We start from the raw sequence: 26,627 nt of genomic DNA, 5'->3' as shown, positions 1-26,627 counted from the left end.
GCTTACCAAAATTTTGACATAAACACTACCGTGTCGCTCCCTAGCTGCACGCCGTTGTTGGTTGTCGCACTGCCCCGACGCCATCTACCGCTGCCTCTCAAGACTTGGCCGCCCGGTCAATGCCTTGATGGTTGTCTCCGTCACCGCCTCTGCTGCCATCCAGGCACAAGTGTGCCCAATCGTGCCGTCACCGTAGCCGTCGTCGTCCCCGCCACCGCCTACCACCCACCGAGCGGATCTGGAGGGATCCGTCCTCCGCAACTCATCCGACTACAGCCTGACCGCGATCTCTCCGTCATTCTCTACCGCCCAGCCGCTGCCTCTACAACTTCTGTTGCCTGACGGTGGCTGACGCAATACCCCCTGACATCCCCTCCTGACATCCCCTCACTGAATCCAGCCATGGTGGCTCGGATCTAGACCGTCTCTACCTTGAGCTTATGTGTGCCCCAACAACAACACAATTTAAGAAGAGAAGAATTCCCGTCACCGTCATTTTTTACAGCCAGCCAGCTTTTCGGCGGGCTGCTCAGGCAATGGCGAGGTGGAGGGGAGGAGGGCGGCGGCGGGCGGCGGCCAGCGGCGCGTAGGGATATGCCCGCACCGCCCTAAGGCTGAAGCGATGCGAGCACATTCATTACACACAATTTCAAGTCTGCACTGCAACTTGTGCGCAATGGGCACCAGCAACCGTCGTCCAGGCCTTGAGCGGTCTCAAGTTGGGCATGCACATTTCTCAGATCTTCCATTTTTTTTTCTGATTTTCTTATAATCCTTTTCCTCGATTTTAAATTTTTTTTCCAATTTGTTTATCAGTTTACGGTGCTCTGCGCCTCTGCCACGAACAACTGCCCACAAGTCCACAACAGAAAGGCTGACACCATCGCGCCGTCCGTACTCCAACCACAGCACAAGGAGCAGAGCTTTGTCCCCTCTCGCGAGGACAAAATCACGGCACCCGGTGAGATAGTAGTAGTAGACTTGGCGTTCGGTGCTCTGTTCCTAGGACTAGGCTGGGCGCGTCCCCATGGCCGAGGAGGACAACCTGGCGCTCTCTGTCGTCTGCGAGCGCTCGCCGGGGACGGCCGTGGAGGCGGCGTCCGGGCGGCCGCCGAAGGCCGGCAGCGAGCGCGCGCGCCGGCAGACCATGTCCAGGCTCTACGACGAGCTGGGCGCGCTGCTCCCCAACCTCCCCCCGCGGGTGAGTTCGCCCTGCTCGTTGGCTAAGGTTCTTGCCCGATCGGGATCACGCCGCGTGACCTCCTCGCCGGGGGAAAATTAACCGATGTGTGTGGTGTGCAGGCGTCGACGACGCGGATCGTGGAGGAGGCCATCGCGTGCGTGGGGGAGCTGCGGGCGAGGACGGCGGAGCTCGAGGCGTACAGCGCGGTGGCGGCGGCGGCCGGGCGGGCCGCGCGCGACGGACCAGCCGAGGTGGTCGCGTCCGGGAAGACGTCGTGCTTCGCCGTCCGGCTGCGGGCGGCCCGCGCCCGGCCGGGGGCGCTGACGCGCGTGCTCGAGGTGTTCCAGCGCCACGGCGTGGCCGTCCTCGCGGCCACCGTGGCGCGCGACGGCGAGGAGACGGCGGTCACGGTCACCACGGCGGCGGTGGCGCCCCGGGTCCTGGAGACGATCAAGGCGGAGATCATCTGCGCCGCATGATCTGTTTGATTTGCACAGTTGCACCTGGATATATATATATCTTCGTTTAGGCCCCTCTTTTAACTTTTTGGTAGACAATTTTGGGTGCATGAAAACAATACAAGATGAACAGAAAAGGAGCTTTGGTTAACTTAGTTGCACACTTGCAATTTCTTGTTCAAAGAAAATTTTACGGATTTACCTTTTGTTTTGTTATTTTGTTTTCACTTTTATATGGGGAAAACATCTTAGAAATGTTACGCGATGACTATGTTGCATATGCCAAATTAGCTGGCTGGAGAAAATATACAATTGTTTCAACTAAATAAATATTGGTCCACTGCAAAGCTATGAGTTCATATACACATCTGATCTAATTCAGGGTTCTGGGATTCGGACTGAGTGGGCTGAAATTCGGTGAAATTCGCCCATTTCGGTCCAACCCAAGACAATACTAAACCGGCCAAAAAAAATTCAGCCCAATTTGAATTTTCAGCCCAGCCTAAGGTCCAAAACAGCCCTCAAGTATCTTCCCTAGTATAAAAGAGCAAGTCTCATACCAAAGAAACCCTAACCCACTCATTCTCTTCCCTGTCCTCTCCCCGTGGTGGCAGCTGGTGAAGAGACTCCATCACTCCAAGCCGGAGGAGTGGAGCAGCAGCTCCGGCGTCCTCCTCTGTCTCGCTCCATTTCCCCCTGTTCCCCTCCACCATCTTCCTTGAGTGCCCAATCCACATTCTCCTTATGGTGATTTCGTGCGGCAGCGGTGGCGTTGGTGGTCAAGGCAACGGCGGCATCAGTCGGACGAGGGACAAGGGCAACGCTACTGCACGCAATGGTGTATTTTTTGGATGCATGTATGATGGTGATTGAGCTAGTGGCAGTAGCAATTGACGACAGTTACATGACTAATATTTATTTTGGATGTATGGTTGGTATTATTTTGGGTGTATGTATGGCTGGATTGTAATTATTTTAGACCTTAGATATGGTGATGAATTATACTAATGGACTACACAGTTATGAACTTGCATGCTAAGTCTATGTATGTTGTTATGAACTTGGTTGTTAGATCTATGCATAAATGCGTGTTAAATTGTATTTTGGTGGTGTGTTGATGCTTGTCATGGTTCTCTGATCATTTTACCCAATTTTTTTCTGATTGTTTGAATTTTGCACCAAATTTGGTCAAATTTCATCCGAAATTTCCGAAATTCATCCATTTCGGTAGGTCCCAAAATTTTTACGCTATCGAATCCTAGAATTTCTAATTCATAACTCAATATTTCCTCGGGAAAAAAAGTGAAAGCATATATACTCAAAGTAGCTTCGGGAGATAGAGAGGACGAGCTATGTAGGCTAAAGCTATCTCAAGGATACTCTATTCTTCAGCAGAGGGAGATTTATACACATTTTCTTCAGCACAGGGAGCTTCTCGCCTTGATAAAAGCATATGCTCTTCCTCCTGATCAACAGCTTCATTGGATTCAGCTGCTTGTCCTGCACGCCAAGAACAGCTAATACACAATGTCACTCTCCCAGCGCAATGCCAGAACTCACCACGTAGTGATCAACATGGAGGAGATGAGGGAGGAAGATCCCGACCATCACAACCATGAGCCAACAGATGGGATAGCAGGAAATCGGCAATCTATGCACATCAGGGTACCATTGTTGGGGGGTCTTCTTCTTCTTCTCATTTACCCACCCCCCCACCAAGGTCATCATTCCCAGGAAGCCGGTTCAAGGAGTGCTGCTTCTTTGTCTTGGAGGCGCTCTGGGAGTAATATGGAGAATGCAGGGTACTCACCTGCTTCAAGGATGGCTAGATCGCCTGGCCATCGTGGGCGAGCAGTGGCTAGGTGGCGTCCAGCAAGAAACCAGGCTGCAGGTATCTCATTCAGGCTCTGTTGGTGCTCCTCTCCAATGTCTGCTGTGGGGGGAAATGTTCATGGGGCTGGGTCCTACTGCTTTGGGTTCTGTGTCTGGCGGAAGAAACTCTTCCCAAATGGTTGCTGGCATTGCCATTCCTGGAGATGGTCGACAGAGGTCTAGAACTGATGCTGATAGGGCTTTGGCGCTGTGCCCAAAGGCGCCACCCAAGCCATGATGCTGAGCTGGAACTGCCGAGGGATGGGAGGACACCTCGGAAGTAAAAAGATGCAACACCTCCAAAATCTGATTCGTTCCACATAGGCACAGGTGATATTTGTATCAGAAACAAAGATCTCTGTTATTTCTTCTGATGATCTCACTAATGCTTTTCCTGTTGATCATAGTTTTGTTGTCCCAGCTGATCGCAATTCTGGTGGCCTTTGGTTAATGTCGACGAATGAGATGGATCTTACCGTAGCTATGTCTAGTCCTAATTATGTGCTTGCTTTTGGTGTACATAACCCAACTAATATGATGTTTAATCTCCTTTGTATCTATGGAGATCCTACTCACCAAGCTAGTACTACTATCTGGAGAGAGGCTACAAATTTTATTGTTCAAAGGAGCCATAGACCGACCTTTTTGTATAGGTGATCTTAATGATATTATGTATGATAATGAGAAGCTTAGTACTACTCCTGCTAATACTTTTAGAATATCTCAATTTCACCATCATATTAAGAATCTTGGTCTTATTGATCTTGGTTATAATGTTCCTGCTTACACTTAGTCTAACAAAAAATGCTATGTGAATCTCGTGAACTAATTAAAATGACAAAAAATGGTCCTGCTTACATTTCCTATGTGGGTTTAGGAAATGCTTAGCCATGCTTAGATGAACTAGTTCACTATGTGAATCTCGCATATATCTTATATCTTGGATTAATGATGATGACTTTGGACATGGATCACCATGATATTAATTCAACTAAAATATGCCTAAAGGTGAGTTGTGGGTGCATGGTTTTGATAGATGCACCCATGGCAATTAAAGACCGGTTTGCGGGAAATCCCTGGAAGACTTACCATGCGTACCACAAGCCAGCGTGGCCAACGGCTGGGCTTGCAATATAGCTCGACCTTTCCTAGGCACCGAGGCAAGGGTGGACATAATAGAGTTGGGTGAGCCCTAGCTTAAGGGTTGATCAGCTACCGGATTTACAGCGGTGCACAGGGGATTGTGCACAGGGGATTGTCCACCTTGGCTTAAGGGTGGGGGAGAAACCTTTGTGTGGTGTGGATGGTTAGGGGATGGTTATGAGAAGGGCCCTGTCATAGTTCCTTACCGGTAAGTTGTGGTGGCACGCTGGTGCACGGAAACGCATCGTGGGGCTGTGTCATGTGGGTACAGTTAAACACCTCTTGCCAGAGTAAAACTATTCAAATAAGTGTGCTGATATGACCATGACTACTATGGATACAACCATTGCTCACATCATATACCAACAAGAAGACATCAAGATCAAGTCCTCCATGTGCTGGAATCCAATTCGGCCACCTGCTACATTGCTAACTTCAAATGGCCACCAAATCTGCATACGAGCTCTGCTTTTGGCCCGTGAGTACTTAATGGAAAGCTCTTGGAGACCCCTTTCCAACAGATCTAGCCTCATCTCCATATTCCATCTTAATGGTCCATAATCACAGAAACAAGGTGCTGCATCACCTATAATGGGCCCATGGGCTTGAAATTTCATCTGGGACTCCGGCCCATGTGGGGCCCATGCGGGGTGTGCCCCAACCTGGTGGAGCATGACCTAGGGGATCCTCTTGGTTGTCCCCCCACCTCCTTAAATAGATGTACTCCTTCAGGTTTTCTTGGGTTTTCTTTAGATTAAAGTTTAGCCATTGCTACTTGCTTACAGCGCGATTGTCGGCTAGACCGCTGTTGGTATTTCTTAACGATATTAGTAGAAATATAATTCTCAGCAATGGCGCAGAAATACTTCTGGTATATTATGGTTATAGAGTTCATCCGCAAGCGCACGGATATATCATTGTAGCATTTCACCCAAGAGTATTCCAAGGGTATCGTTTTTGTTTAATCCCGTGGGAAGATTATAATAGAGAGAATCGTACTAATAATTTATATATTACTTGTAATAACCAAAGTCTAAGCAGGTGTTAACATAATTCCAAGGGCAGAGTGACACTAAGCAGAAGCATTTATACTCTCATTCATGATTATCTAAGCTAAGTGGAAAGAATATAGAAAGATCATACTCCTATACTTCTAGTATACATATTATACATACGTCCTAGTTATATAATTACTTAGATAATACCATCTTTCCGATGTCCTCCTGGTGCTTCGAGAAGCCACCCCTGATTGCCTTCTTCCTTACGACAATCCGTCATGACCATCTAACCGAGGCTAAATACGGAGGAGTATCCTCTCCAGGAAATTAACTTAGGACTATATACACGCGCGGAAGAATACCCATACTGAGCTGTCACCATCAGCGGCCCACCTCGCTTCCGTAGCATATAACCCCAAACAATGATATCCAGCAATCTAAACACCACACTTAAATTACCAAATACTACTCTAATATCATCGTCATGACATAGAGTCATCGTAAATACAATCATTATACCTACACCATTGCATCTCCTAGATAAGCTAGCATCATAATGTATATGACTCGGATATATAATAAAGTTGGTATTCATATACTCGGAAAGTAGTACAATACCAAAGTAGTATAAAGAAGAATATTCTAAATAAAGTACAAGTCTTACAAAAGAAGGAAAATCTACTAGAGCCATACCCGAATTATTCCGAAGACTCCGAGGACTGAAGATTCTATTCTATTTCTATTCCACTATACTCTAGAGACTATACTAAACTTGAGAGATGAATGAAACTTCTTGCTTGAGGTGTGTCTTGAAATGGAGAGAGTGAGGGGTTTATATAGACTGGTAATGATAGTTATGACGGTTGGAAAGGTTGGTAATACCCTCCAACCGTCATTGGGGATCAATCCTAGCCATCCATCAAAACCCTGCATCGAACGGAGTCACGGTGGGTTCGCCCGAACTATGGGCTGGGCCAGCGTGGCCCAATTTCGGCAGGTGGCCTCCTCTTTTGTTCCCATATGCAGACTTGTGAATTTTGGTCCAATTGGTCATGTTATTTCTGCGTTCTTGTCCCATTCATTGATAAGTCTGATTCTCGACATCGTCCGATTGATTGATCGCCTTTTTTGATGTCGATTCTCCTCCATTTTATGTTCATTCTCTGCAAGAGGTTAGTAATCCTAGTGCTAGTGGAATATTTATTAATTAAACACAAATACTCATTGCAAGCATAACTAGTTCTCCTTTATGTAGGTAGTATTGACGGGCGAAACTGATTGATAATGACCGTCAACAAAACCCCCCAAAGCTTGAACCTTTGCTCGTCTCGAGTAAAGGACGAAAGGAAGCAAAGACATGGTTGTTGATCAGGAGTTGCTACTATGTTGTATATCTCAAATGTACAGGTGCAAGGTATGTATACTCTCTCTTGAATTAAATAATTTTTGGCACGGTGGCTTACCCTTACCCATGATTCCCACGAGACACTGCCTTTCCTTGTCTTGAGTGGTTGAGAGACAGAACAGCAATTAGAGCACTAATCACCCAATATTTATTTAACTTTTATTCTAGAAGTTTTCAAATGATTTTGCAAAAGAAATCCAAGTTCCTCAAATGATTCACTCGATCTCTCCAAGTGTATCAATATGAATTCCTCACCAATTTGCCTTTTTGATTCCTACTCTAAGGTTGATATGTGGAGCTTGGTAGGGATCAAACATGGCATACTTGGATTCACATTTATTACTAAGCCAAAAACTTAGACTAAAATTGATGGCTAAACATACTCAAGATCAAGATCGTGCAAAGTGTGTGTGATATATGGTGGAAATGAAATGTAGAAAATAAAAAAAAATGCTTCTCCTTTGTGCATAATTTCTTCTCCAAAATCCTTCTTTTATAAATAAGGAGAGGGCATGGCTACACTATTTTCTCTATTTTTTTTCCATCATCATGCTCATAATTGAGAGAGCATAACCTTATTATTTCATAACTATGCCTTTCCCTCCCTCTTTTCTTTTCTTTTTTTTCAAAAAGGATTTTCTTTTTCGGAGAAGAAAGCACATAAAAGCATGGAGAATTTGTTTTGATGGTGGTATGGAAATGGAATGGATATATGCTAGCTTCCAGTGTAGAAGTTTAGCATGTGCCTATATGTGGGTGTATGATCTTGATCTTAGAGCATGAAAAGAATCTACACAAGCCACAAGAATTTTACAAATTTCAATGGAATTGCAAGTAACCAAAATGTATATGGCTTAATCGATATGAATATTTTTGGTTGTGGTGGGAATTTACATCAATTGAGGAACTTCATGAGTTTATCATTTTGAAAAATAAAACATCCAGAATTTAAGTCAAACTCAGACTAGGATTATAGCAACCCTTATTTACTATCTCATATCTCGCAACAACTTAGACACAGATTAGCAAAGTGCAGCTCACTTACCTCAAGTTCCCGGATAATTGTTGGCTACTCTTATTCAATTTTTGAGAGAGTACTTAACCATGAACCCATATATGAGAGATATAAAGCAATCATTTCAACAAAGAGAACTAGGTTGTCTTACCTAGCATAATAATATCTAACCTATCTTGTTGGTATTTTCTATTTTGCAAATTTTTATGTTTTTTTAAGTTTATAAGATGCAAGTGGAAAAACAAATATGCAATTGGAAAGGGAAATATGCAATGTGATACAATTACTCTAGTGGGGGGAGAGACGTCTCCCCCCCTCCCCAAGCTTGGCTTTCGCTCAGGGTCCTTGATAAGGATTGAATCCCTAGAAGTGGAAGTACGCTTGAAGGTCAACGTGCTGTTGCTGCATCAAGTTGTTGATGTTGGTGAACTGAGCATCAACATTTTGTTGCCATTCTTGCGTCTGTGCTATGTGTTCCTCGAGGTTGTAATGGATCTCTCCCATTTGCATATCAAGAGTATTCATTCTCCTGGTGATTTCACCCAAGTCCCAACGAGAGAAACTTGAGCGCCATTCACCGGGAGATGGAGGTATACCGCTTATCTAGGGGACAGAGTGTTCAAGCCTCCCCATTGTTTGTCATGAGGCACCAGCCATCGGCTCTCACTAGCACTTTCCCAGCCCGAGCCTCCAATGCTATGGTGTGGAGCTTGGGTCCATCCGGACGCATCCCCAGTTGGCTCCCAACCAGCCTCATACATCAGTACGAGTGTTGAGGATGTTGAACCTTCGCGTTCATTTCTTGCCGTATTGCGTGTCTCCCTATATGTTCCACCTGCACGAGATTCTTCTATGGTCTGCAGGGGAATGATTAGCTCATGATAGTTGTATAAATGACATCCCGCGTTAGGCAACGGGATTTCATTTGTACAACCGGGGAAAAAGATTCTATTCTATTCTATTTCTATTCCACTATACTCTATAGACTATACTAAACTTGAGAGATGAATGAAGCTTCTTGCTTGAGGTGTGTCATGAAATGGAGAGAGTGAAGGGTTTATATAGGCTGGTAATGACGGTTATGATGGATGGAAAGGTCGGTAATACCCTCCAACCGTCATTGGGGATCAATCCCGGCCGTCCATCAAAACCCTGCATCGAACGGAGCTGCAGTGGGTTTGGCCGAACCATGGGCTGGGTCGGCCTGGCCCAATTTCGGCAGGTGGCCTGCTCTTTTGTTCCAATATGCAGACTTGTGAATTTTGGCCCAATTGGTCGTGTTATTTCTGGGTTCTTAGCCCATTCATTGATAAGTCTGATTCTCGACATCGTCCGATTGATTGATCGCCTGTTTTGATGTCGATTATCCTCCATTTTATATTCATTCTCTGCAATGAGGTTTGTAATCCTAGTGCTAGTGGAATATTTATTAATTAAACACAAATACGCATTGCAAGCATAACTAGTTCTCCTTTATTTAGATAGTATTGACGGGCGAAACTGATTGATAACGACCATCAACAACCGCCCGTCTATTTGTCTTCGGAACCCCAACTTATCATTTGTATTCAATTCCTATTTGCAATTCAGATTGCTTTTATCTTGTTCTTGCTTGTTTCTTCGATTTTCTTGTAGGAATAAGGTTGATCTGCACCGACATATTCTTGTACGGTTGTAGTCAGATCGTCAATTCTTCTCCCAACTCACCGAAAGATCGGGCCAATCATAGCCATGAGTCTCGAGTGGAACTCAAGGTTTATGACGTGCTCGCGGCTATGGGCAATCAACTAGCTTCACCGTGATTAATCCCATCATTTATAATAATTTGACTTAATGAACCAGCATAGTTCAGGTGTTTGGTTGGGCTTGTCGCAATGTGGTTTAGCGTTGGACAATGATTGTTAATATTTCTTAATGTACTTCAATACTTTTACTACTTTCAACTACTTGCTCTATAATTGCTTTATGCAAAAGAACCCCTAGCCTCCGTGGAAATCCTTGCATCATACCTCCTTTTGATATGACTTGTTGAGTACCGTGGGTAGTACTCAGTCATGCTCTATTTTCCGCCCACCTTAGAGATGGATTACTACACGGATGGAGGTAACTCGGAGGAGTAGGCTTGGTCGATGCCGTCAGGGATGCCTATGGAGTGGAATTGCCACACTACTAGCATAAGTTATCTTAAGTTTAGCTAGCATTACCTTTCCGTTGTGTTTGTAAGACTTTTATTATGTTTTGTAAGGCGTGGATATATATGTCAACTTTGTAATTTGTGTACGCTAGCTGGTCATGGACAGGGATTTAATACACATTCTTCTTGGGAATTCTGGTTCGTGAACTTCTGGGCGTGACAACATGAGAAAAATTATCTACAGTAAAAGTTACTATCTCCGTTCTCAAATAGATGTCGTCATTGAGTCCATGTAGTCAAACCTCAAAACCACAAATGATTAATAATTGCAAACACATTATTATTTGACATAAGCAAATGATATTGGTAGATTTGTCATAAAAATAACTTTCATATAATTATATTTTTAATAGCTTTTATAAACATATAGCTATAATAAGTAGTTATGAAACACGCTTATTGGAGAATGTATCAATATACAAAATGACAAGTTAGAAAGAGCAGAAGGTAGTATATCAAAACTTCTACACAACTAAGAAAGGTGTGCACCTACACCATAACCATTGCATAAACATGAAGAACAACATACTACTTATAGAAACTATGCATCAGTTATGGCATGCCACGACGCATCAAGGGCTGAGAGTCATACATTTGAATAGGTAATTCAAATTTGTTATTACTAAAGCTTCCTGGTTTCATGCCACACGCTACATTTCGAAAACTAGGTAATTTCCACAAACATTAGTTTGCAAAGATACAACATGCAACTCACATGAGACATGGTATTGCTGTGAGGCACACACGGTGTGCTATGAGTGACCTGTCAAGAGCTCTGCACCATCAACCAAGAATTTACAGTTTCTGATTCGAATGAAGAATGCCAAATATGTGCTTGCTCCAGCTTTTTGAATGTAATGATATGTGGTCCCAACCTTTTCATACTTACGTGTCAGCTCTCAACACCGCAAATTATGCAAACCACCTTTCTAAGCCAGTGGTTTTATGTGAAACAAAAACGCACTGCTCACTGAATTTTTTGCTATAAATACACCCCGTCTTTTCACTTGCTAATGACACTAGAACTTAGCCTAAGATCAAAGCTTCCTATTATAATTTGCAATGAAAGGAGGAGAGTCGGTGCCTTCATGGGTAGAACTACTGCTCTCGACGCAGTTTTTTACTACTTGCAGTAGCCATCTCATCTCTCCTCGTAACGAATGCAACTTCTTTTGCATCGATTGCCAGACACCACAAGCATCCTTTTGCTATTACTGTCGTTTAAGTCATCATTCCTCTCATCATGTAATCCAGGTATGAAGTATATCAAGTTATTATTTCGTAATATGGAGTACAAAAAGTATTTAGATATCATTGTTTTACAAATTATACACAAATAGCTTACTTGAAAATGTTACAACAAAGAAATCCACCTTTTGTTTTTTCACAATGCTTTTATGTACTTCAAGAGGTGTTTTCCCATCCTTGGAGAGGTATATACCTCCTCATATTTGAAATATACGTTTTCATAAATGGAGTTACCAAAACTAATGCTAAAGGTTGGAATAAGGTTGAAAACTCATCTTTGAAAATATTATTGAATTTTTGTTTTATTTTTAGGTATAATTACGTGTGTTAATCGAGAGGTATATGCCTCCAGGGTGGAGGTAAATACCTCATAACTAACAATACATGGTATATATACCTCTATTTACTTCCCAAGAAACAGAAAAGTTTCGTCATTACCAATCATAAATTTATTTTATAATCAGTTTAATCAATTTATTTTTTTATCACTAAAACAATAGGGAGTAGGGAGGTATATACCTTTTCAAGAATGGGAGAATACCTCATACTTCGAATAGGACTTCACCATAGAATGTAGTTGGTCTACACATAATTGTTTTGTGTGAGTGTTATAGGAATTGTAATTTTGGACATATGCAAATAATATCTCATCAAAGATGGATGGTGCTACTACTAAATGATATATCCACTAATTATTCAATCAATATTTCAGATCAGACGGTCGTCATACCATGATGTGGTGAAAGTTTCTGAGTTGGAGGATATCCTTGACATAAGTGATGTACAAACTTATGTGATCAACAGCTCAAGGGTTGTGTATTTGACTGAGCGTCCTCAACTACGGAGTTGTGGTGTTTCAAATACAAAGTTATCATCATCACAAACTTATAAATGTGAGATTTGCAGCCGTACTCTTCTTGATGATTTCCGGTTCTGCTCTCTTGGTTGCAATGTAAGTTATGAAACTCTTACATAGGTGCTTTTAAAATCTAAATCTGAGTATTATGTTACAAGTTGTCAAGTATTTGCAAGATTAAACTGCTCGTGCATAATTTTACAAGCTGTCAAGTATTTGTAGGATTAAATTTTTACGCACATCATAAATTTCCAATTAAACAATACAAAAATATGATTTCATATAGATGGAATTATTGTTTTAGTATGTGGTTAGTTTTCGTTCGTGCATATGTTATACATATATTATTTGGCCTTGTATTCCGCTCCAAATGTATTGATATGAATCATTTCCCATAGTTCGCAGCCATAAAAAGAGACAATGAGAAGAATGTGGCTCAAAATGGTATTGCCTCCAATGCAAATGAAGTTAAGATTGGCACCAACAATGGCAGCACAAATGCTGGAAGTGCCAATGAGATATCTAGTGATGCTAATAACTACCGCAATGAAATACCTTCATCAACAAGAGTTATTCGTCACCGTCGGAAGGGGATTCCTCGCCGTGCACCATTTTTCTGAAGAAAAGGCCTCAATTGACGTTGCCGAAGAAATCAATAAATGGACATGTAGCAAGGGTGGTTGTCATTGTGTGTCTTCCATTTTTTTTATCGTATTCCATATCTGTTGTGCTTTTCTGTGTGAATTTTAATGCTTTCAACAGTTGTTGCTTTTGTTGTGGGAATAAACATTGTGGCATGAGTAAAAGGATTTCAGTTCATGTAGGGTATGATGACAGGCTGTGTTTCAATGGTTCTTGACATATATTTCTAAATTTATATTCACTAGAAAAAATATCCGTGTTTTGCAACGAATGAATGCTATTTTAATCTTATTATTGTTATACGGTTTAGCTTGGATGAAATTCACTCTGGGAATTCACTTGGATTTTTATTAGAAAATCATGAGTTGCAATTAGGAGTATGATTTTAATCTCAAGTTAAGCATGCTAGTTTTTTTAAAGAAATTTCTTATATAACTTCTTTTGTATTTCCAAAAGCAAACGGATTTAAAATCCGACTCAAACCCGGATCTGTATTTTCAAAAGCGAACGTACTTAAAAACCGACTCAAATACAAATGACGTACCAAAATACCTGCAAAAACATTTTTAATTTTATAATAGTAGAGATAGAGCTGTGGCTTCTGTTATCAACAACTTGGTACTTTTAAGTTGAAGTTGAAGGTTACTGTGGTGGTATTCCGTGGTATCTTTCTAGTATTTCTATTAGTTGTTTTCAAAAATAATTTTGTTAAATTTGATGGAGGAGGCCAGAGTCAACACAACAATAGCAGCGACCGTTCATCAGTGCCAATCGAACTGCAGAGTAAATTGGAATAAATAGAGGGAGTAAACCACCGTTCTAGATCAGGTCTTGCTAAAATGAGGAGACATGCCATTGTTTCATGCCAGGGCAGCATTGGGTCTGATGCTCGGGCTTTACCATGAACTGGCAAAGTGGAGTCTAGTAGAGGTGGAACACACGGCATTGATGGCGTCGGCTCGGCTCACTGGCGCTGTCGCAAATGGGTGGTGTTTTGGGCAACATGGTAGCAGGGAGTGGACGAGACTTCAGGGAAAATGAAGAGGAGGATGCGAACAAAATAGATAGAGCTGTGTGCTTGTAGGCTTGTGGGAGAGTACTTAGTTTGGAGTGAGTTCACACTCCACAGGCTCAGCTAGCTTCCAGTATGGTGCCAGGGTGGAGCTAGTGGTGAAAGGTAAAGGAGAAGCCCTCAAAAAATACCCCTCGGTTATGCTGCGAGCGAGGAGAACGGCCTTCCGGTTCCATCATTTCGCTTATTCGACGAATAAGCGAAACGTCATATTTCCAAACAAAAACTAATTTATGTTCTTAGCGGTCTAAAAGCAAAGGCTGAAAAATAAACTTTGATGAAAAAAAAAATCTTAAAATCAGCTTCAAATTTAAGGTTGAAAATTCAAATTTTGGCTGATAAGCATAAACAGAAGCATAAAGATGAGGTGCTCCGTCTTCCTTGGCTCTGATCCCAAGTTATCCCTATCGATTCCTCTGCAACCGATGAGTTATAGCTCAATTCCTTGCACTTCAAGCTTCCCTAGTACCCCACTGAACACCCGCATGTGTTCACTTGCTAGTTTGTGGGCCGGAGGCTGTCGTTGCCACTCGCCCGGGGTCGCCACCACCGCCAGGCTGTCTTCGCCACGTTTCCTCACCATTTGTATCTCGTCATTCCCAGCCTGCAGTTCGGTGATAGCACCCTGGAAGTCCTTATGAGACTGTAATGCGCTATTTTACATGGGAACACTCTCTAATGCCACATGCATATGTAGGCCAACGAGCTCAACCGCTTGGAGCCACTGCCGGTGCAGTTCCAGCCACCTCCCGCTGCGCTGCTGCCACTGTTGGGTGCACAAAGAAGTCCTCTACAATTAATTTTTGAACCCCCAACCCCAGCCAAACCTTCGTTTGCCGGCTGCACCATCACCGACCTCGCCAACCACCACAACCAATTCCGGAGGACCTTGTTAGAGGAATAGATAGAACTCGAGGTATGAAGTTGTAACTTTCTCTATGCATGACATGTGGGCCTAGGATATTGCTTTGAACAAGTAGGGGATTAATTACGAGTTGTATTTCCATAACCGCAGGGGCTTTGCTGCAAAGGTGCATCCAATGATCTGTGGGCCCTTTGATTTGAAATCTGAGAAATATAACTTAGTTAAAGTAATTTTTGTTCAACTAAAAATTGTGCAAATTTGCAAGATCCATAGAAAATTCATATTACCACATTTTAGGGTGAACCAAATTTCAGTAGATTCACCAAAGTATTCTCTACAATGATATAAAATAAAAGTCACTTTTTTTTATAGGAAACTAGATGATAAATAACATTAAATATATTTGTGCGAATGAACTTTGTAGATATACGGGATAACAGAATGGCTGATGTTTCAATTAAAAAGGTACTCTCTCCGTTTCTAAATATTTGACACCATTGATTTTTTTGCATATGTTTGACCGTTCGTCTTATTCAAAAACTTTTGTGAAATATATAAAATTATATATATACATATAAGTATATTTAACAATGAATCAAATGATAGGAAAATAATTAATAATTACTTAAATTTTTTTATAAGACAAATGATTAAACATATTTAAAAAACTAAACGGTGTCAAATATTTTAAAACAGAGGGAGAGGGAGTATATCTGTACCAGATTCGATTGATCATCTACAAAAGAAATTGAATCGAGTGCGTCTTTCTGGTCATACCTCATCTTAGTTTCTGACTTCTGAGTAAATCATAAGAACTCATAGTATCAGCCTGATCGATTGAGACTAGCAAGATTATATATATTATACGAATAACTACAAGATTAATTAGCTGCATCAAAATGCAATGTCCTAAGAAAATTAGGCTAGTGACATAATAATCCTAAAGTTCATCGTGGCCAAGTCCAGATGTCTCGTGCACGGCCGCCATGAACGGGGCCACACGCGTCCTCCAACTCCTTGAGCTTCTCCTCGTAGTCCTCTTTCTCGGCGGCCGGATTGCCGTCGAGCCACTCGCTCGCCGCCCTCGCCTTCGCCTCGCAATCCGTCTCGCCGCCGGTCACCGCCGTGTTCTTGACTATGTAAGTCTCCAGCATGTTCAGGGCGTCGACTCTCTCCTTCACGATCCTCTCCTCCTCGACGAGATCCTCCGCCACCTCGCGGATCATCCGGTCGATCTCCTCCTTGCTTAGGCGGCCGTGCTCGTGGCCTTCACCGGAGACGATGGAGAGCCTCTCCGACTTGCCGGAGCCGCCCTTGTCCGTCGCCTCCACGTGGATGTCGCCGAGCTCGTCCACCTTGACGGTCACCTGGATCGGCCGCCACCGCCACCCCCAGTTCCATACGCTCGCCGGCGGGATTCCGGTGAGCACGAGCCGGCCGAAGAGCGTATTGTCCTTCGCCGTGCTGCCCTCGCCCTGGAACACGTTGATGGCCACGGCCGTCTGCCTGCCCAGGTACGTGGTGAAGACGTGCGTCCTCTCCGCCGGCAAGCGGCTCCGCCTCGGGATCATCGGCGTCACTGCGCCGCCGGCCGTCTCGATGCTGATTGTGTCTGACAAGAATGAGGGGAGATCTAATGGACCTGTGGATCAAAGAAAAAGATTCAGTTCTTGCATTGCATCATTGAACGAAACAAAGAGAAATTAGTAAATTACCCAACATAGTTGGTTTGTCGTCGTCGTCTCCGGCGACGTGTCTTCCTATCACGGCGGCGCCGTAGGCGACGGTCTCGTCGGGGTTGTTCACCTTGACGATCTCCTTCTTCCCGTCGAAGTAGTCCCTGATGAGCTGCTGCACCTTGGGGATCCTGGTGCTGCCGCCGACGTGGATGATCTCGTTGATGTCGCCCTTCTCCAGCCCGGCGTCCGCCATGGTCTTCCTCAACGGCGCCATAGTCCTCGCGAACAGGTCGTCGTTGAGCTCCTCGAACTGCGCCCTCGTGAGCGTCTCCGAGAGGTCGACGCCGCCGTCGAGCAGCGCCTCGATCTCGACGCGCACCTGGTGCTGGGCGCTCAGCGCGTGCTTGGCGCGCTCTCACTCCCGTCGCAGCCTGTGCATCGCGCGGCCGTCGCCGGTGATGTCCCGGCCGTGCTTCCGCTTGATGAGGTCGACGAAGTGGTTCACGACGCGCTGGTCGAAGCCCTCGCCGCCGAGGTACCCGTCGCCGTTGGTGGCGAGGACGTCGAAGAAGCCGTCGTCGGCCACGAGCGCGGTGACGTCCAAATTCTCGCCGCCGAGGTCGAACACCACGACGCGCTTGCCATTGCTCCTCACGTTGTCCAGACCGTACGCCACGGCGGCGGCGATCGGCTCACTGACAATGCGCATTACGTCGAGCCCGGCGATGTCGCCGGCGTCGCTGATAGCCCGGCGCTGCGCGTCGTTGAAGTAGACCGGGACGGCGACCACGGCAGACGAGACCGTTCTCCCGAGGTGCGCCTCCGCCGTCTTCTTCATCTTCGCGAGCACGGCGGCGGCGATCTCCTCGGGGCTGAGCACCCGCACGTCGCCGTCGGCCGCCTCAACCAGGACATGCGGCTTCCCCTCCATGTCCACGACGGCGTACGGCAGCCGCGTCATCTCCCGCTGCACATCGTCGTCGCCGAGCTTCTTTCCGAGGAGCCTCATGAAGTCATGGACGGCGCGCCCAGGGCTACCCACCGCCTGCTCCTTCGCGGCCTCGCCGACGACGAGCCGCCCGCCGCCGTCGGTGAAGGCGACCCAGGATGGGGTCAAGCGGCTGCCCTGGTCGTTGGGGATGATCTCGACGCGGCCCTTGCAGTACACGGCGACACAGGAGTAGGTCGCGCCGATGTCGATGCCGAGCACGGCGTTGTCCGTTGAGTGACACCGCTCGTCGGCCGGGACGACCAGACCCGACGCCAACCCGGAGACGGCGAGCAGCAATGTCGCCGCCGCCGCCATACGCGCCATTGGAATCGGATTCTTTGTCGTCGTTGACGGAGAGACCTCGTCGACGCGCCCAGTCTATATATACTCAGCCGTCGTTGTGCGCGACGTGGCCGCCGCGGAGGAGTCAACGTACTGGGGGGCAAGTGTCGGTGTTTGGTTCAACATGTGTGAGACGCGTGGCACTGTGTATCTGAGCCGTAGGTGGTCTGATCCGACGGTCAGGATGGGACTCGCGAGTGGCGGTGACGTGCTACAGTGCTGGCCTACCAAAAACTTCAGGTTCTGGTTCCATTTAGGTACGAAGAACTTTCTCGTATGATAAACGTAGAAATTCTTTTTCTCCTTAAGGAATGTTAATGGGTTTCTTAACTGGCATCCAAAAAGCTATGAAAAATTGAACATAAATTAAAAGATAAATCAATTGTTTCGTAACAACATGCCGCCAAGGATCTATAGCTGTCTTTAATCTCCCTGAGCTCATATTTGAGAAAGTCAACTACTACTAACCATCGATCACAGGTGAGAGCTTTACATCTGCTAGGCTGACAAAGACTATATTAGATTGTGCTCTCTATTGTATTCGTGAAATATAGATATATAATAGCAACATCAGTTTCGGCGAATAAATGTAGGGCTATTACCTATAAGTAGGGGGGCCATTACATGTGCAAAAATTATTTTCCACTTCTTTTTACTACAATCTCACGTATACTTTAGTATCAATAATCCCCATATGTTACAAATACCGTTGTCAGGTATAACCCTTCCACATGTACACTATTCACAGTCCAATTTGAATATTTCAATATGCATGTTTTTACATGAGTAAATTTACTTTTATTAGTGATGTTTCGCTTTCGATCACCATTTAAAAAATATTTTTACTTTGGATCAGATATTTTTATCTTTGTGGCACTTTAATCACCCTCGTTTTTTTTTTTGAAAACTCACTTTGATCACCCTAACTCTTTTATACATCTACATCCAACTTATCATATGCCAAAGAAATGGTTTTACATATACTTGGGAGAGTTCATTGGCGAGTAGGAGCCGAAGTATTCGAGATTGTTCATATGCTTGAGAATATAGTGGGTGGTCCAAAGTGAAAACATTAGTTAAAGGGTAGTCGAAAGTGAAACACTGGTAATAAAATGTACCCAAAGTAAAATTTACTCTAAATGGATTGATGTACCATGCTAATCTTTTTAACTTTTTAGGAGTGAATTGCACTTTGGTCCACCTTTTTTTTTCTTTTATCAAACTTTCATTATCAAGGTTTTACTTTGGAGTTTGGATCAACCTTTAGCCCATCTTTTCATGTTAGAGAAAAATTATCTTTGTTGCACTTTGGACTACCCTAAGTCTCTTTTCTAGATGCATTTACCCTCTCATATGGCAAAGAATAGCCTACTTGTAAGTCATAACATTACCGGCATATAGGTGGCAATGTACTTGAGGTCATTTACGTACTTGAGAAAAGATTTTGGGTAGTAAAAAGTGAAACTTTAATAATAGAACGGATAACATACTTCCCTCCGGGGGCTTGATGTCACAGTAAAAATCGGATGCTCCCTGACCCCAAGCAAGGGTTGTGGGTGGAACGGTGAAAAATCTCTATAAGTGAAAGTTAAAACCCAAAGTGCAATGGCATTGATCCACGTCATTGTAAAAGTATGAGCCATCGGATGTAACAATCGATACAATACCTACTGTTGGATCGTAGAAAAGTCTCAGTAAAAAAATGATGAAATGTCAAGATTCTTCGAGAGACTTCTATGAGATGGCTGAAAAAGAGGGCGAGAGAAACAAGAGATAGCATCTTCATCTCTAACAATAAATACTTCTTAACCTATCCTCCCAGTAAATAAAATATATTGGGGAAAGTATTACTCCAATGGCCAATTCAGCACAGTGAATCTCTGTTTTGGTTTGGCGCAAAAAAAGTATATGATGCCACACACCTTCCAAATTTAAATATCATACCTTTGAATTACCCAAAATTGTACTGAACTACACTTGAAATTAAAAAAAATCTAATTCTGCAAACTTTATAATTTAAGTAACTTAAACATTTTTTTTATCGTAAGTGTTAGACACATCTTCCAAATTTAGCTTGACATATAAATTAATTCTATTAGAATCATCCACTAGAGGATGATGGACTGGAGTCCAACACACTACACCTTAGCGCCACCACGCACGTTAAAAAGGTCAAAAAGCCAACGGTCTAACTCTAAATTTACGTCATTCCAAAAAAAACAAATGTATATTAACACTAATTGCAAAATGATATAACATATATTAATTTTCCGTTTTAACTGGATAGTCAAGATAAACTTATTAACATACATTTCACATGTAGATGTATATGGACGGGCTATATGGCCAGAACGCCAACAGAATATAAGGGGGCGTGAAGGGAGCTATGCAGTGGTGAGTACGATGGGAAGGTAGCAGCGACGATGAGCGTGTGTTAGGAGGGGTACGAGTATGAGTAATGATGTGTGAGTTTTGAAAAAAAAATAGTGATATGTGTGTCTGCGTTTTTCATTTACGTAATTGTAATAAAAAAAATATGTGTGTATTCTCACATGTTAATTTCACTCTACCAATGACTTTTTGACTTTCATTAACCGTAATTCGTCATTTACATTGTGATCACAAATTTCAGCTAATTACTATCAACAACACGTAAACACATTTAAAAAGAGATGTTATAGTCACGTGGATGCACAATATAATGTGCTAGTAATTATGAAAGTACTTCCCTCAAGGCACCCAATGCCACTGTAAAAATTAGATGATAAGTGATCCCAGCAAGCGTTGTGAGTGGTACGGTGAACATAAATTACTGGTCATATGCAGGGAAGCATAACGTTGTTGTAGTTAGCTAGCTTCTCATGCCATCATTTTTCTCACTTCAAAATATATTTTTTTCATGAACAATTTATCCCAATTATGATCTGATTATACCATTGTTTTCGTTGCAACTAAATCTTGATAACAAGATCTCAGTTGGTTATATTCAAGTGAAAGAAAATATGTGTACCAACCATTAAAATTTAATATTTCATACATGAGAAGTCAATGTTTCAATTCGAATTTGACCATATTGCATATTTAAAGTTTTTGTGTTGCATTGGATTTTTTCTAAATGTCACATATAGTGTCGTTCGAATGTTACAACAAGTACTTTTGCAAATTGTTGTTACAAAAGTTTGCTTGTTTTCGTGATACTTACTACACTTAAATAAGAACGCAACATCCATAAAAGGTAGTGTTGTAGATCAATGATGTTGCATGCAACTCACGCGACACATGGTATTGATGGCATAAGGCATGCCAAGCATGACCTATCATCGCCCAAGCACTATAAACCAAAAATTTGCAGTTTCTTTTGTTCAAATGGACAATGCCAACTATGTGCTTGCTCTAGCTTTTTCAAGTACAAGAAAATATGTGGTCCCACACTTTTCTGGCCCATAGATTATGCAAAGCATCTTTTGGCGCCAGTGGATTTTCTTAATAAAACAAGTATTGCTCATTGATTTATTGCTATAAATGCACCCCATCCTTTCACTTACTAACCAGATAGGCCTAAGAATCCTCTTGTGTTCACCATGAAGGGAGAATTTGTGCCTCCATGGTTAGAGCTCTTGCTTTCCACACAGTTTTTTAACACCTGCACTAGCCATCACAACTCCCCTCGCAATGAATGCAACCTGTTTTGCATCGATTGCCAAGCACCAGAAGCTGCCTTTTGCTATTACTGTCGTTCATGTCATCATTCTTCTCATCGTGTAATCCAGGTATGAAATAGTTATTTGGTATCATTGGGCACAAAAGTAATTAGGTATCATCATTCACAAATGATAAATATTTTTACAATCTTTTTTATACATCAAATAGAAATTCGATAAATTATATCTTACAACTATCATACACACATTAACTTTCTAGCATAGTTATGAATATTGTGAGTATGTCACACACATCATGTTCCATCAAAGATGAATTTCACCATTGGTTAAGCAGATCTGAGTAGATTTACTATTTAATCTTTCAGATTAGGCGATCATCATACCACGACGTGGTAAAAGTATCTGAGTTAGAGGATATCCTTGATATCAGCGATGTACAAACCTATGTAATCAACAGTGCAAGGGTTGTGTTTTTGAATGAGCGACCTCAGCTACGTGGTTGTGGTGTTTTGGCAATAAAATCATCGCCATCCTCATTGTCCTCTTATAATTGTGAGACTTGTAGCCGTGTTCTTCTTGATGCATTCCGCTTCTGCTCACTTGGTTGCAATGTAAGTTATAAACCTCTTCAACAAGTACTATTCAAACTAATATTGTTATGCAATTTAATATGTAGTCAAATACTTGGATAATGAAATTTGTGAGTGCAAACATTGTCCACTTTTAAGAAAGCAATAAAAAAAATGTGATTTCACACTTAGATGGAATGCTTGTTGTAGGTTGTGCTTTGTTCAATTATTATTTACTTTCACATTTTAAATTAGAACCTTTTACCTTATGTGTTATTCCACATGTTATGATGCTAAAATTTTCCACAGCTCATAGGCATAAAAAATGATGTGGAGACAGTTGTAGCTAACGATGGTATTGCCCACAATGATAAAGACATAGAGATTGATGGCAGCAATGGTACTGCAAACACCAATGGTACTGGAAAGGGCATAGAGATTTGTGGCAACAACGGTACTATTGCAAATACTGGAAATGAGGATGAAATATGTAGTGATGCTAGCAAGAATAAGGAAATACTATCATCAACAAGGGTTGTTCGTCACCGACGGAAGGGAATTCCTCGTCGTGCACCATTTTTCTGAATGAAAACTTCTTTCGATGTTACTGAATAAAAAAATAAATGGACCCTTTGTGTTATTATGTCCTCCATAGATCTTTTGTTAGTTCTATTACAGATCTATGGAGCTCATATTAGTTCTATCACAATTTTTGCTATTGTTGAGTTATGGCAATATTCCATAAATTATAATTTTGGTATGATTAAAAATGATTTGGTAGTAATACAATAATAATTTGTGCCTCAAGCTTCTTGGTTGCTTCTTTCATAGCATCAACCAAAAATATGGATCTCGTTGGAAATTTGGTCATAATTCGGCATGTTTTAATCCAAAATATTAAGACAATAAACATGATATTTGTAATTTGACTAGAGCTAGTGACATTGCTAGATGTGTACAATATGAGCATGCTTAATATAGAATAAGCATCAACATAGACAAGAGAACGCAATAATATTGCGACCGACGGTTGTAGGAAACGAAGAACGAACGGTAAGAGTGAAACGTTATACCCTGAGAATGGCCCTCCGCTGGAGTTTGAGGCGGTATTGCCTCCGTTGGTGTTAACGGGAGGCTCCTTCTCCTTGTCTCCAGTGTTGTTGTTGTCGCCGGTTGTTGACATGTTGGTGAAGATGATGCAGAGCAGTCGCGCTTGAAGCGCTACCCAAAAACTTGATCGCCTGCCTACCCGTGCAGGTTCTCAAGCGGACGGAGTTTCAGAGGCACCTGCTCATTCCGATCATCCGTTCGCGCGGGATGAACAGAACCGAGGAAACAGAGAGACAACGCAGGAATAGAAGGAGAGTATCGCCAAGGAACAATAGCAGCAGGAAGACACACTCTTTGAGAGCCTCTGCCTTGCGTTATATATAGAGAGAAATCGCCATTACCACACAAATAAATCTCATTTGTTGTGAAGGTTACCACAAAATAAATCTCATTTGTTGTGAAGGTTACCACATAATGAATCTTTCATTTGTTGTGAATGTTACAACAAATAAATCTCTCATTTGTTGTGGATGTTACAACACAATGAATCTCTCATTTGTTGTGGAGGTTACAACACAACGAATTTCATTTGTTAATGGTGACTTTATTCTCGTCTGTTACAAAACGGAAGAGCAGCAGGCAGGCTCGGCTCGGTCGGCCGCCTCGCCTTGCTACGCCCACGGCCAAGGCTGACTCGGCGCGCACGCATGCGTGTGGCAGTCCAACCATCACCTCAACCGGTCAACAGGGAATATCCAATATCACCCTATTTAAGTTGAGGTTCTTCCACCTAATTTTTCAAGGCAGTATTATTCTCTCTAACATTAATTGTGGGCTCTTGAGATTTTAATTGAATTAAATTGGGCCTAGCCCATTTATTCCAACAATCCCCACCAAATTTCATGTTTCACAAGAAATGTTCTCAAAACTGAACCTGTTAGTTATACCAGTGTTTCGATGGAGACTGTTAAGTTGAACTTCCACCTAGTAAAAGAGCTACACCAGATCACAACTGCACAATGGACTATGCCTTGAATTGTCAGTCTTGTGCGATTCAGGTTTCACTCAAACCCTTAACTGGTACTGGGCTGTCATTTGGATCCCCTCTGTTTGGAGCATATAAGTCATACTCATGGCCTTTTCATGAGTATCTAGAGATCACCCAGATCTCATAGACTGTGACTAGCAGTCGGACTCATATAGGTGTGTTCCTTCTAAGATGTTCTGTAGGCCAACATCTCTGCTTTATGAAAAGCCACTCGGATCACATTAAGGTGTATACCATCCTACCATATAGATTAGAAGAGAGGTGCATCATGAAGATAAGCTCATTTTAGGGTCTCTTCTCTCAGTTACCCAATAGTTTGTTTCGCCATCCAAATTCACGGGATCTTCGATCACAATGGATAGGTTTCCACCATTGTGCAACTCTAAGTGGGTTTCAAGCCTATCTCCCTCGATCCACAATCTATCACATTATGTGGTAGCCCCTTGGTAAACTGATCTGCCAGATTTTTAGCCGTCTGGACATAGTCCAATGCTATCACTCCGGAGTTTTTCTGCTTTCTGACAGACTTCAGTCTTATTTTAACATGCCTGGATGACTTCATGTTGTCCTTCGAACTATTCACTTTAATAATCACTGTTTGATTATGACAGATCATCAGGATTGCTGGTACTGGTTTTTCAACCACCGGCAAGTCCATTAGGAGCTCACGAAGCCATTCGGCCTCAACTGTGGCAGTATCTAAAGCTGTGAGTTCTGCTTCCATTGTTGACCTCGTTAAGATGGTCTGCTCGCAAGACTTCCAGGAAACAGAGCCCCTCCAAGTGTGAACACATACCCACTTGTGGCCTTTATCTCATCAGCATCAGATATCCAGTTTGAATCACTATAACCCTCCAGTACTTTTGGGTACCCAGTGTAGTGAATTCCAAAGCTCATTGTCCCTTTTAGATAGCGCATTACTCTTTCAAGAGCATGCCAATGATCATCTCCCGGATTTGAAACAAACCGGCTCAACTTGCTCACAGCAAATGAGATGTTAGGCCTCGTTACATTAGCTAAGTACATCAATGAACCAATAATCTGGGAGTATCTCAATTGATCCCTTGCTATTCTTCGGTTTTTCCTTAATAGCACACTAGGATCATAAGGAGTAGGAGCTGCCTTGCAGTCACTGTAACCAAAGCGACTCAGGACCTTGTCCACATAGTGAGATTGCACAAGTGTAATCCCACCATCATCTCCTCTCGGTAGTTTAATGTCAAGAATAACATCAGCCACTCCCAAATCCTTCATTTCAAAGCTTTTGGACAAGAAGTCCTTGACCTCCCCAATCACATTGAGGCTGGTCCCAAAGATTAATATGTCATCGACATATAAACACAAGATCACTCGCTCTCCCCCACCATAGCGATAGTACACACATTTGTCAGCTTCGTTCACAACAAAGCCAGCAGATGCAAGTGTATTGTAAAACTTCTCATGCCATTGCTTAGGCGCTTGTTTGAGACCATACAAGGACTTCAACATTTGCACACCATTCCCTCTTGACCTTTTAGTACATACCCATCTGGTTGATCCATATAGATCTCCTCCTCCAACTCTCCATTGAGGAAAGCTGTCTTAACATCCATCTAATGGACGAGTAGACCATGAGAGGCTGCCAGAGCGAGTAGTACTCGAATCGTGGTCAAGCGAGCAACCGGTGAATAAGTGTCGAAAAAGTCCTCGCCTTTTTTGGGTATAACCCTTGGCCACAAGCCTTGCCTTGTATTTTTCAATTGTACCATCAGGCCTAAGCTTTTTCTTGAAAACCCATTTGCATCCTACAGGCTTGCACCCATATGGACGCTCGACGACTTCCCAAGTACCATTAGGCATAATTGAGTCCATCTCACTGCGTACCGCTTTCTTCCAGTAGTCAGCGTCAGGAGATGAATATGCCTCTTCAATGGTTCTTGGAGTATCATCCACAAGATATACAATGTAGTCATCTCCAAAAGACTTTGTAGTCTTTTGTCTCTTACTCTTTCAAGTTGCTACAATGTTATCCTCCACAGGATTTTCCTCAAGTGTTTGATCAATGTATTCTATCGGCGCAAAGTGCTCAGGGGATAAAATAGGTTCTTGACTAGAAGTGCTAGGTGCATTTTTCATAGGAAATTCATTCTCAAAAAATGTGGCATCTCTAGACTCAGTAATTGTACCAATACGCATGTCGGGTACTCTAGAATTTACTATTAAGAACCTATATCCCACACTGTGGATAGCATAACCAAGGAACACACAATCTACGGTCTTTGGTCCAAGTTTACGCTTTTTGGCTATAGGTACATTTACCTTGGCCAAATAGCCCCATGTGCGCAGGTGAGAGAGA

The 26,627-nt window shown here is 42.9% G+C and overlaps 3 protein-coding genes and 1 pseudogene across 3 annotated transcripts; 3 read left to right on the top strand and 1 right to left on the bottom strand.

Annotated features, from left to right (window-relative positions):
• Positions 1–974: 974 nt before the first annotated feature.
• LOC112937659 (uncharacterized) lies at positions 975–1,717 on the top strand. Its single transcript, XM_026022561.2, has 2 exons — positions 975–1,201; positions 1,303–1,717. The coding sequence occupies exons 1-2, from the start codon at positions 1,028–1,030 to the stop codon at positions 1,660–1,662; spliced, it is 534 nt and encodes a 177-aa protein (XP_025878346.1). The 5' UTR covers positions 975–1,027; the 3' UTR covers positions 1,663–1,717.
• Positions 1,718–11,289: 9,572 nt separating this feature from the next.
• On the top strand, positions 11,290–13,200 carry LOC4323973 (protein RGF1 INDUCIBLE TRANSCRIPTION FACTOR 1). Its single transcript, XM_015791777.3, has 3 exons — positions 11,290–11,522; positions 12,229–12,468; positions 12,771–13,200. The coding sequence occupies exons 1-3, from the start codon at positions 11,331–11,333 to the stop codon at positions 12,990–12,992; spliced, it is 654 nt and encodes a 217-aa protein (XP_015647263.1). The 5' UTR covers positions 11,290–11,330; the 3' UTR covers positions 12,993–13,200.
• Positions 13,201–15,778: 2,578 nt separating this feature from the next.
• Positions 15,779–18,216, bottom strand: LOC107277332 (heat shock 70 kDa protein BIP5-like; annotated as a pseudogene).
• A 3,276-nt stretch (positions 18,217–21,492) lies between these two features.
• Positions 21,493–23,001, top strand: LOC4323972 (protein RGF1 INDUCIBLE TRANSCRIPTION FACTOR 1). Its single transcript, XM_015789414.3, has 3 exons — positions 21,493–21,733; positions 21,991–22,236; positions 22,504–23,001. The coding sequence occupies exons 1-3, from the start codon at positions 21,545–21,547 to the stop codon at positions 22,777–22,779; spliced, it is 711 nt and encodes a 236-aa protein (XP_015644900.1). The 5' UTR covers positions 21,493–21,544; the 3' UTR covers positions 22,780–23,001.
• Positions 23,002–26,627: the final 3,626 nt, after the last annotated feature.

This window comes from Oryza sativa, chromosome 1, assembly GCF_034140825.1.
Source record: "Oryza sativa Japonica Group chromosome 1, ASM3414082v1".
Lineage (NCBI taxonomy): Eukaryota > Viridiplantae > Streptophyta > Magnoliopsida > Poales > Poaceae > Oryza > Oryza sativa.
Note: the sequence above shows the minus strand (reverse complement) of the source record. Positions and strands in the feature narration are given on the sequence as shown.

Excerpts from the sequence above, each read along its gene's own strand:
- LOC112937659 (XM_026022561.2), top strand. The coding sequence starts at position 1,028 with ATGGCCGAGGAGGACAACCTGGCGCTCTCTGTCGTCTGCGAGCGCTCG. Across the intron at positions 1,202-1,302 it reads TCCCCAACCTCCCCCCGCGG|GCGTCGACGACGCGGATCGT; the intron begins GTGAGTTCGCCC and ends TGTGGTGTGCAG.
- LOC4323973 (XM_015791777.3), top strand. The coding sequence starts at position 11,331 with ATGAAAGGAGGAGAGTCGGTGCCTTCATGGGTAGAACTACTGCTCTCG. Across the intron at positions 11,523-12,228 it reads CCTCTCATCATGTAATCCAG|ATCAGACGGTCGTCATACCA; the intron begins GTATGAAGTATA and ends TCAATATTTCAG. Across the intron at positions 12,469-12,770 it reads TCTGCTCTCTTGGTTGCAAT|TTCGCAGCCATAAAAAGAGA; the intron begins GTAAGTTATGAA and ends CATTTCCCATAG.
- LOC4323972 (XM_015789414.3), top strand. The coding sequence starts at position 21,545 with ATGAAGGGAGAATTTGTGCCTCCATGGTTAGAGCTCTTGCTTTCCACA. Across the intron at positions 21,734-21,990 it reads CTTCTCATCGTGTAATCCAG|ATTAGGCGATCATCATACCA; the intron begins GTATGAAATAGT and ends TTAATCTTTCAG. Across the intron at positions 22,237-22,503 it reads TCTGCTCACTTGGTTGCAAT|CTCATAGGCATAAAAAATGA; the intron begins GTAAGTTATAAA and ends AATTTTCCACAG.